General features: G+C 54.6%; 1 protein-coding gene across 1 annotated transcript in view; it reads left to right on the top strand.

The window, feature by feature from the left end:
- Positions 1 to 15,157, top strand: part of LOC123375765 (phosphatidylinositol 3-kinase regulatory subunit alpha-like) — a 291,825-nt gene that overhangs the window by 193,546 nt on the left and 83,122 nt on the right. Inside the window, exon 7 of the mRNA XM_045027009.1 lies at positions 14,362 to 14,563. Within this exon, the coding sequence (XP_044882944.1) occupies positions 14,362 to 14,563 (202 nt within the window). The remainder of the gene's footprint in view (positions 1 to 14,361; positions 14,564 to 15,157) is intronic.

The raw sequence follows: 15,157 nt of genomic DNA, 5'->3' as shown, positions 1-15,157 counted from the left end.
CAGGGATTTCCCTCTGGCTGCAACAGCTGGCTCCTCAGTCCCTGGATCATTCGGTGTTTGGCAAGTGAGACTGGATGCAAAAGAATGTAACTTGGCCCATGAAGTTTGAACTTGTTTTTGGGAGAGTGAGCTGGGGGCCCCCTCCAATGCCCTGCCCGGGAGCAAAGCTTCCTGCAGCTAATTGCCTGATCACATCTGCAGCTGTTTAACGAACACAACCTGACAAAACCATCTCCTGAGATCTCCCCACCACAGGAGCCAGCCTGAGTCGCCCATGTGGGACCTTTCTCTCGAACAGTCAGCCGAGGGCAGCAGGCCTTGGGCTCTCTCCAAGCTCAGCACTATTGAGCTGCCTTTGCATGGGGATTGGAAGCCTCCAGAGACGGTCTTGGTGCCCCAGGCATGGGTGGCTCGGCAGTCTGTGGGGCTAGGGCGCACGGTGCTGCAGGCCGACTCAGAACCTTAAAGTGAGGCACGTGCGTACGTGAGGGCAGGATCGGCATCAAAGAGACCCTAACTTTCAGTGGTGCTGGGTTTTCATTCATTTTTAATGAGCCCTGGTGTTAAGTAGCAGGTGTTTTTTTAATATCTCAATGGTGTTTCTTTCAGTATTGTAACACACTAGCGGCTGATGGGTCTGTGTGCTGCTGCCATCTAGTCACTAGGCTCGGAACTGTGTTTCATACGCCCTATATGTCTAATAATCACTGAAGATTCTCCTTCAGGTCAAGTTGGGGGGGGGGGGCTGTGCTTTTGGAACAAGAAGGGCTGAGTTTTATCCCCTCCCCCCCGCCCCCGTCTATCCAGAAGGCTGAGAAGCAGTGTGCGCTCCTCTGGCACTCGTGGGAAGGCATTTCTCAGCGCCGACTCTTCCGGTGTTTGTAAAGGGGAGGTCTCGGCACAGCTTTGTCCTTCTCGATCGCTAGCGTCTTCCTTTGCCCCTGCAGGAGACCCTCTGGGCTGCACACTGAGCAAGTCCTCAGAAAGCCTAATACCCGTCCCAGACAATGCTGAATTAGGAGCAAATGAACCTCCGCAGAGAACCTATCAATTCTAGCCAGCACAAATAACAATCGGGCCCTTTAATTTTAAACATAATCCCCTTCGTCTTAGTGTGCCCCAGGCGTAACACGCAGCAGCAACCGAAATACACGGCAGCTTCCCTGGCGTCCTCCGTATGCAGCACTGGGGACAATGAGAAGAGAGGCTGGGAAAGCCGGGGGAGGAGGCCAGGGCGTGGCAGGCCAGGGCGTCATCCCATGGGTGGGGACTGAGCTATTTAGGGTTAGAGCCTGCCGGTGTCTCTGCCCGGGGTCACACCAGCACCGAGCGGCATCACTGGGCGTATCCCAGCAGAGCCATTGGCAGATCTGGGCCTTAGACTTTAAAGGCCAAATCCTGGGCTGATTTGCCCCTCACGCTGTCCTGCTGGAGTCAGTCAGGCTGCACAGGGTGTGAGGTAATGTAGAGTCTTCATGGAAGGGGGACAGGGACAGCACCGCAGTGTCCCGCTGGGATGGGTGGAGAGAGACAGAGAAAGAGAGAAAGATGTATGGGGTGGACAGACGTATGGGGTGGATAGATATGTATGGTGATGGATGGATGGCTAGATAGTCATGTATGGGGGTGGATATACATATGAGGTGGAGGGATGGGGAGATATGGATGGGGTGGATAGAAGTATTGGAGTGGATGGATATATATCAGGTGGACAGACGTATCGGGATGGATGGATGGCTAGAGAGAGATGTATGGGGAGATATGTATGGGGTGGACAGATGTATGGGGTGGATGGATATGTATGCTGATGGATGGATGGATGGATAGATAAATATCTCTACCTCTAAGAAGTGTGTATCACCCTTTTTTTTTCTATCTAAACTTCATTCTCACCTCTGAGCCTCTCCAGAGGCCACGTGTTTCAAAGGCTGGAGAGATTCCTGCTCCTTTGGCTGTGTTCCAGGGATGAGGAGGCGTCTGGGCCAGCCACGCAGTGCAGTGACGCTGGCGCTATGGAATCACGACGGCACGGCACAGGGATCTACGAGGCCCTCTCCTGATCGGGGTCAGACTGGCACATCGGCATGCCGATGGTTCCATGCAAGTGTTTATCGAGGCTCACTGGAAGCCATTCTTCCCCGCTGGAGCTCAGCATTGAAACAGCCCAACTCCTCCCCCCCAACCCAGTTACCAGCTCCACGGTGATTCTCCCTCTGCCTGCACAACTGGCCGTCCTCCACTCCCTGCCACTCGTAAACCCCCCCCCCCCCCCCACACACACACACCCAGCATGGGCAGACACAACTCCCCATCGAGAAGCCCCCATGAGAAATACACTAGGTCAGCTGGCTCCCAAAATGGCCCACAGGGAGCATGGCATGGGGATGGAGTGTCCCGTCCTGCTTTCCTCCCTCTCACATTCTAAGGAGGTAATCAAAGGCTGCCTCCTTTCCAAGAATAAAAACTCAATTAGAAAGCAATTAGTTTGACCGGCTCGTTAAGCCACTTCAAAGGGGAGCCGTCGTCTCCCCCCTTCCCCCCCTTTCCGCAGCCTGAGAGTTCCAGAAATTCCAGGGCAGAAATAATCTTTTTGTTTGTTTCATGACGCAAGGAGGAGGCCAAAGCCGGGAACAGAGGCGAAAGCAACTGGTGCTTTCACGGACTTTAAAGCTCTTTTTCTCAGGAGGGAGTTAATTTTTACATTTGCCTTTAAAGCATCCCCCAGAATCTGATCAGGGTGCAGCAGGTGCAGACAAGCTCACGCTAGCTATCATGAGCTAGCATGCGTATGCGTATCTGCGTAAGCTCAGAATCCCGCTCCAAGTGTGGATGAAGCCTAAAATTGACCATCCAAAATCAAGACACGTTTCAGACTCTTGGCCTGGAGCTGTGAGACGAGGGAATGGAAGTTTCATCTTCCCTTGGACTTTCTATTAGGAAGAGATTAAGGGGATAAAGCAAATTGCATGGAAAATCGTACTGCTTGTGACCAACGGCCCCAAACACTGGTTAGTGTCCAGCGGGGATCAGTGCTGCGCTGGCTGGGAGAGCAATGAGATGGTCAATCAGGCTTTTTCCATCTATGATTGCGGTTCTTGGACGTGCAAACCTATGGTCAGATTCAATACAGTTGCTGCTGCCAGGCCTCTGTAGGGCAGTCTGTGGACTGGTGCGGGGTCCTGGCAAACTGGTATTCCCTACTGGGGAAGGTGAGGGGAGTTTCTATCTGGGTGAGTGACCTGCCAGGAGATCCAAGAACGTTATGCGAGGTAGTGTTGGTGATTCATGAAGCAGCGTTGGGACGCTGAAGAAATGCTTGAACATGGGACTAGAGAGAGTCCCCTGTGCTACTGCAAAATGGTTCTCCAGATGTTTGGTTCTTCAAACAACTGGTGCTCCACAGACCATGTTTTGAGAGCCGCTGGGGCATGGGGAGAGGGGAGAGGCGGGGCTTGCTCACGGGGGTTCACACAAACCCTCCTTTTCCCCTGCATTTCTGGTCTGTGTGACATTGTAAAACCCTCTGGTGGGTGCATGTTGCGCTGATCCACAGAAGATATGAGTTGTTCCAGTTCCTACCTACAGAGCTTTCTATCTCAAGCCCTTGCTTTTGGATGTGGAGGTCCCCAGTTCAATGCTTCATGTGTTGGCCAAGAAGGCAGTCATCACAGTTGCACCTCCTCCTCCTCCCTCAGTTTTGCTCCGAGTCTAGTTTTGCTCTCAGTCCGAGATCCAACCCAACCCAAATAAAACTCAGCCAAAGCCGCCGGGTTTAGCCTCTTTTCGAGGTGGGGCCTCCGCAAATGCATTGAATTTCCCCCTGAACCCATGAATGCACTTGCCACTCTCAGAACTACAAGCCAGGTTTGCCAAAAGATCTGTGGAGGTTGCCGGAGCCTAGAGCTTGTAACAAAACTCCAACCCAGGTGAGTTTTTTGCCTGGCTTTGGATTTTGGTCTGAAAGTTTGAAAATGTTTGACTTAGAACCCGCCAGGCAGGATGTCAGGGATGAGATGTTTTTAAAGGAGTTGAGATCCTTAAACTCTACCTGGCCAGCACCCAGAGATGGGCGGCAGGACCCTTGGTGTGATCTGTCAGCCAGAGATAGCATTTTAAGAGTGAAATGTCCGTTACTCCTTTCTGCCCAGGTATGAACCCAAGTTCTGGAGTCTTTGACCCCACGGTCACCGTCTAGTCACATCGACATGCAATGGATCTTTCATGTTACTAGCAAACTCGCTGGGCCAAATGTGTCTTTGGTTCAATTTCAGTGGCACTCCCCCAGCCATGCATTGGCCTCATCCAGCCTGCATGCAAAAGAAAATCCCTTTACCCATCAGTCGAAAGAGCCGTCTTCAGCGTGGATGTCTGTTTGCCCACAGTAATTGCTCATTACTAGTGCTCATGCAGCCATGTGATTGCACAAATTGGAAACAAGCAAGAGGAAACGCAAGCTGGACCGTACCCCTGTGACACTGCAACATTCCTGCGGACAGTCGGGCCCGTCTCTGCAAACCGGGCGGGGGCAGAGGCTCAATTTTTTTTTCTTTGCAACATCTTAAAACGCTGAAGATTTGGGGGGTTTTCATCCCTTGCGAAAGGACTGCTGGAAAAGAGAGGCCCCTGCCCTCCATGGAGCCAACTTCTCGGAGGCTTTGATTAAGAGGAAAGAAACCATCACTCGTGTGCAATGCGACTCTTCCACTCCCTCCCCGGGGGAACCCGACCGTGACATTTAGTGCTGGCCTGGGAGTGCTGGAGACCGAACTCCTCCATTTACTCACAGCATGAAGCCGTCCCAAAGCACAGGTTGGGGAGATTCGATTACTAGCGCCTCGGTATTTGCAGTAGGGTTGTGCTCGGACAGCCTGGCGCTAGGCGCTGTACATACACAGAGCTAGACATGCTCCATGCCCGGGAGAGCTTGCAATCAGAGAAGGAAATGAAGGTGCCGGAGAGGCAGAGCACAGGGGTCGGGTGGAGGGAGAAGTGAAAGAAGGGCTATCGGCCGGGACTGAGGGATGGAGTGAAAATTAACCTAGCTGTAAGCCCTGCCCCTGTGTGACTAGCCATGCTCCGAGGTCCCTGGAGCTTCTCTTGAAGTCCGTGACCACGTCCCTGGGCCGCAGCTGCAGCACCTCCAGCGTCAGGGCATCGAGCCGGTGGTCGGAGCCCACTGCCCTTCCTCCAAACCCCCAGGCCTGGGGACAAAGCCGTGGGGAGCTGGCTGAGCCTCACAGCAGCTGCCTCCTGCAGCACCGAACCCCCCAGTGCCTGAGTCTTGTTCTGGAACCTGGGTTGTAAACTAGAGGTTCCTGCCCCAGGAGGGATTAAAGCTTAATCCCAGGGGAGGAGGGCAGGTGCCCTGGAGGTCAAGAAGGTTTGGCAGCTCTGCTTCCCTGGTAGCGCAGTCACCAGCAAGTGGGGCTTCTGCTTCCTTCCTCAAGATGAAGCTGGCTGCCTCCCTGGGCGCTGCACGCCCTGACCTATGAAATCATAACTCGCGAGGCAGGGGAGCTCCTGCCAACACTGGGAAGGGGCAGAGAAGCGGGGAGGGGAAGCCAGTGAGAAACACCAGCAAGCCTGGAGGCAGCGCTGGCCCAACAGGAGGCAGCGTGGCCAGGGGGATAGAGCGCTAGACTGGGCTTCAGGAGAGCTGGGTTCCTGGCTCTGCCACTGGCCTGATGGATCTCCTTGGCCAAGGCACTTCCCCCGCTCTGTGCCTCAGTCTCTCTTTCTGTAAAATGGGTGCAATGATTCTGCCCTCCATTGTAAAGCACACTGCGATCTACTGATGCTAGCTGCTATTCTTGCTTGCCGTTAAGGCACTGGAGTAGGGCTCGAAAGACGGGGGATCAATTTTTGGCTCTGCCACGGACTGTGTTCTAATCTAATCAATCGGGGTTCTTATACGGCACTCAGCTGCGACCGCGAGCAAGTCACTGCAGCGCTCTGCCTCTCAGTTCCCTAAAATCCATCCGTGATGGGGGCCGTGTCAACACGCAGAGCCGAGTCAGCTCCAGCCCAGCCCAGGGGTTGTCCTTGACTGGACTGTTCTTTAATAGTCCTATTGCTAATTAGCGCTACACCAGTTCATAGCTACCTCGTTAGCAGAGACGGGACTCGGCTGCACATTCTGGAGCTGGCTTCGGATCACAAAGGGGTTTCGGTTTTACACTCCTGGCTTAGCCCATCCTAGATAAACTCTAACCGGGATGGGCCCAGATCCTCGGCTGGTGTGAATTGGTGCATCTGAATTGACATCAGTGTAGCCGCACTGCTTCACACCGGATCTGGGCTGGCAGGCAGACGGGGGAGCGGTAGGGTTGCCAACTTTCTAACCGCACAAAACTGAACACCCTAGTCCCGCCCCTTCCCTGAGGCCCCACCCCCTTCCCCATCCCTTCCCCGAGGCCCCGCCCCCACTCATTACATTCCCCCTCCCTCCGTCCCTCACTCACTTTCCCTGGGCTGGGGCAGGGGGAGGGGTGCGGGTTACTCCGGGCGGCTCCCGGTCAGCGGCGCAGTGGGGCTAAGGCAGGCTCCCTGCCTGGCCTGGCTCCGCGATGCGCACTGGAAGCAGCCAGCAGGTCCGGCTCCTAGGCGGGAGGGGCAGGAAGCTCCGCGCGCTGCTCCCGTCCGCAGGCACCGCCATTGGCGCTCGGGGCGGGGGCAGCACATGGAGCCTTGTGGACACCCCCCCCCACCTAGGAGCCAGACCTGCTGGCACTTTCGGGGCGCAGCCTGGAGCCAGGACAGGTAGGGACTAGCCTGCCTTAGCACCGCCAACCAGACCTTTAACAGCCCAGTGGGCGATGCTGCCCAGAGCCACCAGGGTCCCTTTTCGACCGGGCGTTCCTGTTGAAAACCAGACCCCTGGCAATCCTAGGGAGCGGGTCCACACTGAGAACCTGACCCTCTCCCCCATCCACGCCCCGGCGGTCAGCACTGGAGTTCTGCGAACCACGAGTCCGGCCGTAATGCTGACCGGCCGAGCCAGACTTTGAGACTCAGCAGGGTTCAGCCCTGTCCTGGCCCCAGCTTGGCCTGCCAGACACATACACCCTCAGTGAAATGTGGGCTCAGGTTTGAGTCTGGATTTCACAACTCTCTAAAGGCCAGAGGCATCTGGGCTAATCACAAAGGCCCGGAGACCCCAGCGCTGCCCACTGCATCTGGCTGTTTTCCATGGGCTCGGAGGAGTCCAGCCAGCACCAATAGGTGAAAACCTAGCAGAGCTTTGCAGGGGAGATGGATCTGGGCTGAGTGAGGCCAACTGGTGCAGTAGCTCCTTGGGGGCAGGGGGAGCAAAGGCCCATCTGGTGGAGGAATCCCCTCCGGAGACCCCCGGCGCCTTGCAGGTGTTGTAGCTATTTAAAGGCGTTGGGAGGAAGGGCGGCTGGCTCGTTAGTCTGTCGTTATTAATGGCTGTTTATTTTCGGCTCGTCGGATGTTTCCTTTCCTAGCCGGCGCTTGTGGCAGCAGAAGCGACGGGCAGGGGAGCAGTAGGGGCTGTGTCCGCAGCCCGTCGTGCCCTTCCATCAGGGTGCAACCTTGTCCCCTCTCCATCTCTCTGTGTTTCTTTAGTCCAACCCCATCGGCATCTGCTCGGCTAGTGACTGCCCAGCCCACCGGGGCGTGTGCTCCAGGTCCTCCCCGTGCCCCATCCTCACAGGAAAGGAGGTTGTCACGGCCCCAGCTAGGGAGCTGCAGCAGCTCCTGCTTTTCGCTCGGGAGGTCCCTGGCTCGTATCTGTTGATCTTCATTGGAGAGGAAGGGGATTGTGCTTAGCTAGGCTGCAGAATGGAGCTTGAGGGTTAGGGGGACCAGATGTCCTGATTTTGTAGGGACAGTCCTGATATTTGGGGCTTTGTCTTATATAGGTGCCAATTACCCCCCGCCCCCGTCCCGATTTTTCACCCTTGCTCTCTGGTCACCCAGTTCAGGGTTCTCCCACTGCTGTGCTCTTCGGCACTCACAACAGCAGCAAGCATGGCTTCTCCCCGCTACCACTTGAGCGATGGGAGAATCTCCTTCCTTTCCAAGTGTTATGGGGCCTATGACACATGGGGGAGCAGTTTTGATTGCGTCCAGCAGAGGGCAGAGACACACGTCCCCACCTGACAGCAAATTAATATCCGAGTGCTTCGTTTGCATGTCGGCAAGACTGATTTACGCTCTGCGGACAGAAGGGAGAGAGAAGGCGTAGCAAAGACACAGGCAGGTTCTGATATTTTTAACAATGCAGGTTCAATGTCTTATCCCTGGCTCTCCCGGTCTCTGCGTAGCAGGGTTTGAGCTGGAGCTGCAGGCTGGGGTGAGCTGTTGGGTTTATGGAGTTGCATTTTCATATGGTCTCTTTCAGGGCAGGGGTGGGGGTTGGCGGTTTGTGAAATACAGCTGGGAAAGTCGTCTCTGCCAGCGCGCGGCCTCCCAGGGTTGATCTGGAACAGGGGTCCTGGCAAGGACCTGGCTACGGAGATGTCTAAACCTGTCGTGACACCCTTGGTCTCCTTTCCGAGAAACGCAGAGGTGATGACCCAGTTTTCCCCGCGCCGCCTCTCCAGAGCTGGGCTGCTGGGGAAGCAGCAAGAGGAGCTACAGGCTTTTTTGTTGTTGTTCTTCCCTCTCCTCGTTTTTCGGTTTAATTGTCTCCTAACCCGCCTGCTTCGCCTGGTTTTAATTGTGAACCTCTCTCCTCCAGCGCTGGGTTCTCCCCCACCTTCTCCCAATCGTCTCATTAGCTGGAACCCTCAGTCAAAACTCCCCTCCCAGCAGCCTCGTTAGCTATGCAGAGCCCTGCCCTCTCCGGGTCCCAGCAGCCTTGTTATCCTGCTGCCGCGTGTGCCTCCGAGTCCCACTCGTTAATTATTATTATTAATGATTATTGTTACAAATGGTTAAGAAGCGCCCGTCTTGCTATTGTTCCTGGGTTCACTGTACAAGGATGAGCTGTAACAGCAGACGGTGTGTCCCAGAAAGGGAGCATATATATCTACCCAGCAGCCAGCTGGCTAAGTGGCAGTTAATCTAATCTTATCTATCTATCTATCTATCTATCTATCTCTTATCCTGTAGTTGGCTTATCTCCCTTTTCAGATATCTGTGTCTTTAAGAATAAAACCACCATTCCCTTTGCTCGAAGGAATGTTTGTTTCGATAGACACCAGAGATGGAGAAGACCCATGAGATGCCACCTACTCCAACCGCAGGGACCAGGCCTGGCTGATCCCTGAAGTATCCTCTCCCGAGTTTTGTCTAGTCTAGTTTATGGTGTCCCGAGAGACGAGCCTTCCACTGCTTTGCTGAATACACGACTGTTGCTGTATTTGCGGCAGGTCAGTCTAGCTGAGAGGCTAATGCTTCATCTACACTTAAAAGTTCTTAGACATAGCGATGGTGCTCAGAATTCACACCCCTGTGCATCATACTTAAACCGCCTTACTCCCTGGTGTGGACGCATCTAGCTGGATGGAAAAGTGGTTCCGTCGACTTGCCTACATCTGCAGTGCCATAGCTGGGGCACTGTGCCGCTGCAGCCCCCACAGTGGAGACGTGGCCTGATGGTTGTGGTGAGATGGGGCCACCGAAGGAGCTGGTTTCTTAGCAAAGGGTTCCGGTTCCCCCAGTCGGGTACGTAGCGTTCCCAGGGGGAGCCCGCCCCAAGGACTGGATTGCGGACTGGAGTGAGGCGATCCGCAGCTCTCTGCTGAGAACTGACATTAGGTGGCCAGACAGTTGATATCAGCCAACCCGCGACCTGTAACCTGCAAACAGTGCCGGGGTGCCTAGGTGTGGAGCTGCTGGGAGGGGGCTTGGCAGCAGCGCTGCCCAGCGTCTCTGCTACGTATTGAACCAGCAAAGGAGGCTGCTGGGTAATTTCTTCCTGCCCAGCCCATCGAGGTGACCCCCGGCTTGCTGCCCTGAGTGGCAGCTCATTGCGCCATGTGTCTGCCATATCCCTACCCTGACCAGTAATCCTGGGGAGGGCACACAGATTAGGGTGTGGGGGAGACAGTTGCATGAAGCAAATCTTTTCCCTGCGGTTATTGGATTTAGGGGATAGAGCATTGGACTGGGACTCCAGAGTCTACTCCTGGCTGGGCCATTGGCCTGCTGGGTGACCATAAGCAAGATGCATCCCTTCCCCGTGCCTCAGTTTCCCCACCTGTACAACAGGGATAATGATACTGCCCTTCTTTGTAAAGTGCTTGGAGCTCGGCTGGTGGCAAGCGTTCGAGAAGAGCTGGGCATCGCTAGTATTGTTTGGATGAGCGAGATCCCACAGGCAGCCCGGGCGTCTCCTTAGTGCCCGTGGAAGAGAAGAGACGCGGTGAGATGAGGCTGAAGGGAGGGGCGTGATGGGATTGATCAGAGAGGTGCCCAAGCTCGGGTTGTGGCCGAGGGTTTGAAGCCACCCCCCAAGCCCAGCATTTGGGGGTGTAAGAGACATATATACAGCACCCAGCACCAAGGGGCTCTGCTCCGGACGGGAGCCTCCAGATGCTACTGGAATCCGCATGAAAATGTAGCAGCCACTCAGAGGCCAGGCACTGGGCTGTGAGATCACACGTCTGCTGTGCGGCTGTGCCCTGGCTGCTATTCCTGGTCGCCCCCACCTGGCCTCTGCTTAATTAGAGCCCTCCAGTGTCCTTGACGCCACCCTTCCTCGGGTCAACAGTCGCTGGCAGCGGGCGCTTTCCTTTCCAAATATAGAGGCTTCGGTTATTAATTTAGCTCCTGCCTTTTTAACTCCCACTCCGGTTCCACATGCGCTGCAAAGCCAGACGGGCACGGGCTGTCGAGCCAGCTGAGCTCATGTACCCGCCTGGCATCGCCCCGTGCTTCGCCCAGTTCTAATACCCATGGAGAGACGTGTTGGGCAGTGTTGTCTCGTGATTAGACCAGGGGACTGGAAGGCAGGACTCCTGGGTTCTCTCTCTCTTAGGAAACTGAGGCACAGAGAGGCTAAGGGCGTGTGATGGACCAGAGACTTGAGCCCAAGCCTTTCAAGTCCTACACTAGTGCCCTAACCTCTGGCGTGTCTAATCCTAATCAAATTTTTCAAAGTGGCCACTAATTTGGGGTTCCTTGATTTTTTGGGGTGCGTGATTTGAGACACCCCAAAGCAGTGACTATGTCTGAGAATGGGACCTCTCCGGGACTGGTCGCACCTTGTCCTGCGTGCTGCGCGGTCACTGACGCCGTTCCTTGCGCAGGGCGCAAATGCTGAGACGAGCTGCCAGGCAGTGGAGAACCAGGCTGATCTGAGTCCCTGACTCTCTTCAAAGCCTATTTCCAGATCTGTCTGTTGTGCCTGGCTGAGGTTGCTGCCTGTCCTAGAATTCAAGTTACTGTCCAGATTTTCAAAGCTCCAACCTGTGTCCTTGGTCAGGGCCCCGTGTTCATTTGGACTTCATGGCTTCGTGCTATGCATATAGCAGCATCACAGTCTGATGACATGTATCGGTGACCTGAAGTGTGATCGCCTCTGACTCGTAACCTCCCTTAAAGGAGACCTGCAAAGGAAAAAGAAAGAGCTTTGTGTCTTTGTTGTTGTTGTTGTTGTTTTACTTCTTTCTGATCTATACAGAAAACCTATACAGGGTTTTTCTGCTGTTATTTTTTTAACCTAAGAAACAGCAGGAATATCAGATCTGTTCTCGCTTGGCTTTGCTGGAGGACTCCTTGGAGCCCCAGGCGAGGAATAAAGCTTCTAATTGAAAAGGAAGAGGCATTTGGATGTTTGTCAAAGACGTCCTTTCTCCAAAGGGTTCGTTAGCTATTGGAATTAAATAGGACTCTATTAGTTTGAAAAGTGGGATGACATTTTTGAGAAAACGTTCATGAAAAATTCATTTTTTTTTCTGTTCAAACTGAATTTTCTCCTGCCAGCTACAGAGCTGGTAAAAATGTGCCAACATTTTTGTAATGTTTTTCTGTCCTTTTTAGGCCCAAACGTTGAAATTTTCCCACTGGCTGAAGTGTTGATAGAAACCATATAAAAACCCTCGAGTCTGAAACAATCACAGTAGCACAGCCTGCAAAGACATCATTCTCCTCCCGGCGCCAGTCATCCGGAGAGATTCAGCATAGCCAAAAACAGGAGTTCTAATGCAAGCAGAAAACCAACATATTCTACCACCCCAGACCTTTCTAGCCCACTTCACGTAGCACAAAGAAGCAAAAATAAAGGGGACTCACCCATTTCCCCCCTCCCCCTTTGCAGGTTACCATAAAAAAATCCTACACTCTGAAACTTTCCCGGTCCCCTTTGGCACCATGATTCCTCGTCGTCCCATGACGTACCCTCTGAGTGACTTACTTGCACCCACACCATTCCCTTATTCTCCTGTCAGGTATAGATCATAGTCAGCCAGGAAACTAAATTGCAAACATGCATACCACATAAATCCTCCCCAAACCCCACTGACAGAGGCAATTTCACTTTTATAATCTACAGCGCACAAATCCTTCTCTGTATAGGTGTAAGGGCCAATCCTGGGCAAAATCCACTGTGCGTTATTACACCTTGCCTGCTTAAATTCCCCTGCAGTGTCAGTCGCGTATGGAATTCTTCATTTCCTGTCCAAAACTGCTGAGTCACTGTTTGCTGTTAAACAGTTGCCATGTTCCACCCTAGAGGCAGCTGCAGTTCAGAGGCAGCTGAAGGGCTTCCTCTATACAGTCTGTAAAGTGCTTTGCAATCATGCAGGTTGAAATAGAATGTATTGCAAGGGGCCAGAATCTGCTCTCTGTTACTCCAGGGAGAATTTAGACTCACTGTGCTGAGGTCAGTGGAGCGGGTCTGGAATTACTAGAAATCAGTGTTTGCCCTGTAGCATTTCAGCCTTTTAATGACCCAGTATGATGCGGGGGAGATGTGCTTCCTATGTCCGAAGGATGGGTCCTTCTGCGCTCGGGGGTCCTTGGTCCCCCAGTGTGGGACCAAGGAGGAGGACACACAAAGGATTATTCATGCAGGGATCTTAAAATGGCGTAAGACTCAACCCTTTGGCTTAAAGAACTCTCTCGGCAACCTCTGCACGATGATTCTCTATTTCTGGCCTAAATAACCTTCGGCAATAAAAGGGAAGGGGAGAGATACCAAATTTGCAGGGAGCACACGTCACCTTGGCACTAAAATGAGGAACACGGGAGGCAAAGTTGAGGGTGAAGTTACAGTTATTGCAAGCGCACTTTTATAAACACAGCCTACCCTGTGAAGTGGTCCTTTTGGAAGAGAAGAGCAGCAAGTTTAGACCTCTAGGGGTTACCCCCAGGATCAGCCGCTTGTGGAACCAGTGAGACTTGGTCCTCCGGTGGCCAGAAGGGCTGGGAGCAGGCAGCGGCCAATCAGGGCCCAGCAGGCCAGATAAAAAGAACTGGTTGCTTCTTTCAAAGGCCAGTTCTGGGTGAAGCTGTGATAGGAAAGGATGGGTCTCCCTGTCTTAATACAAGACACCTGCCCTGGTCAGGAGCCTCACACAGACCGTATTTTGGTTGGCTCAACAAAGGACTATTGGTTTATGTTCCAATCTTGAGCACCCAGGTGGCCATTTTGAGTTGTGTCCATGTGGCACAGCCTGGCTCAGATGAGCTCATGAAATAACCTTACAGGTCTGGGGGTAAACCAGGGAATGGCCACTGGGGATGCCTGCAGCAGCAGTTCCCAGGGTGGCACATAAAGGGTGTGCTACAAAGAATTAGCAACATGCAAAGTAGGCTTAGTTCTGAGGGGCTGGGACAGAAGCAGCAGCAGGGAAGTTGCAGGGGCATGGGGAGAGGGGAGAGGTGGAGCGGTGTGTGTTACAGCTGCTGCGGAGGGGGTTGGGCTGCGTTGAAAGTCTTGCCTAGGGACTCTTGGTAGATAAAACCCTGGCCGTGTCCCAGGGTGGGCACATCACCAGCGCCGCGTGGGCGTTCGGCCAGGCAGCTGTAGAATGCAGCTGCTCTGCCAGGGTGAGATTCACCGCTGGGCAAAGGGGCCATCACAACGTCTAGGGACCACTCGAGCCCTGAGGGCTGGTGCTGGCAGAGGGGCGACCCTCACCCGCGAAACAGGGCCTCGTTAGTTCACGTTCACACGGTCTACGCGGGGCAGCGCAGCCCTCGGGTGCACGATGCCGTTCACACCTCTCTAGTCTGAACCGTGGGGCCGGGTAGACAAGGCCTGAGTTTGCTAAACCCCTGATCTGTAGCGTGGAGAGCAATGAGGCTGGCCGATGGGAGGAGAAGGGAAATAAATCTCACCTGAGCGGCCTGGGTAACAAACTTTTCCCCACCCCCCCCCGGGCTTGGTGCTGGGATGCTCTTCCCTGGGCTAAAAGCTTCCTTCCCTTTTGCTCTCCTCTCCCACAGAAACCCAGAGCCTGGAAGAGTGCGGCCAGCGGGTGAAGATGGTCCTGGAGTCGCCCACCCTCCCCCAGCAGCACGGCCTCCTCCTGCAGCACCTCACCAGCCATTTCTGCAAACTGGGTCAGAACGGCAGCAAAAGCCACCTCACCCCCAGGGCCCTGGGGGAGCTCTTCGGCGACGTGCTCTTCCGCCCACCGGCGTCAAGGTGAGCTGGCTTTGAGACGCGCCTGGCGCTTGTTGGAACATATGGACAGCGCCTAGCACCTGGGCCCAGCAAGAGGGGGCCTCGGTGTTCCTGGCTTCAGTCACCGGGGCGGGGGAGGCGGGAGATTCGAGGCTTTAGCTGTGCAGGGCTTAGGGCTTCAGCTGCAGAAGGGTGGGGGAGCTTGGGGCTCTGGACTTCAGCCACCATGCAGGGGACGGGGGTTCAGGCCTCCGGGTTTCTGCCCTGCAGGGGCCCGGGGGCTCAGGGTTTTAGACCCACAGGGGAGCACCAGGGCCTCAGCCCCACAGCTCCGTTCCTGGCTTCAGCCCTGCGGGGGGCACCCAGGCTCAGGGCCCCATGGGGGTGCCGGGGCTCAGGGCTCCGTGCCTTAGCCACGGGGCCCCAGGGCCCCCTGAAACCAGCTCCGGGCCTGCCAGGGGGCAGCAGACCCCTGGTTGAGAACCGCTGTGTTACAGCCCAGCTAGGTAGCTGTAACTCCATGGGTAGCAGCCTGTGCTTTTACCTCCGGAGGTCCTGCGTTCAATTCCCCGGTGTGTTGGCCACTCTACCCTAATACAAACCATGAGTGTTGAC

This window comes from Mauremys mutica, chromosome 8 (assembly GCF_020497125.1).
Source record: "Mauremys mutica isolate MM-2020 ecotype Southern chromosome 8, ASM2049712v1, whole genome shotgun sequence".
Classification (NCBI taxonomy): Eukaryota; Metazoa; Chordata; order Testudines; family Geoemydidae; genus Mauremys; species Mauremys mutica.
This window is presented reverse-complemented; position numbering and strand designations above follow the sequence as displayed.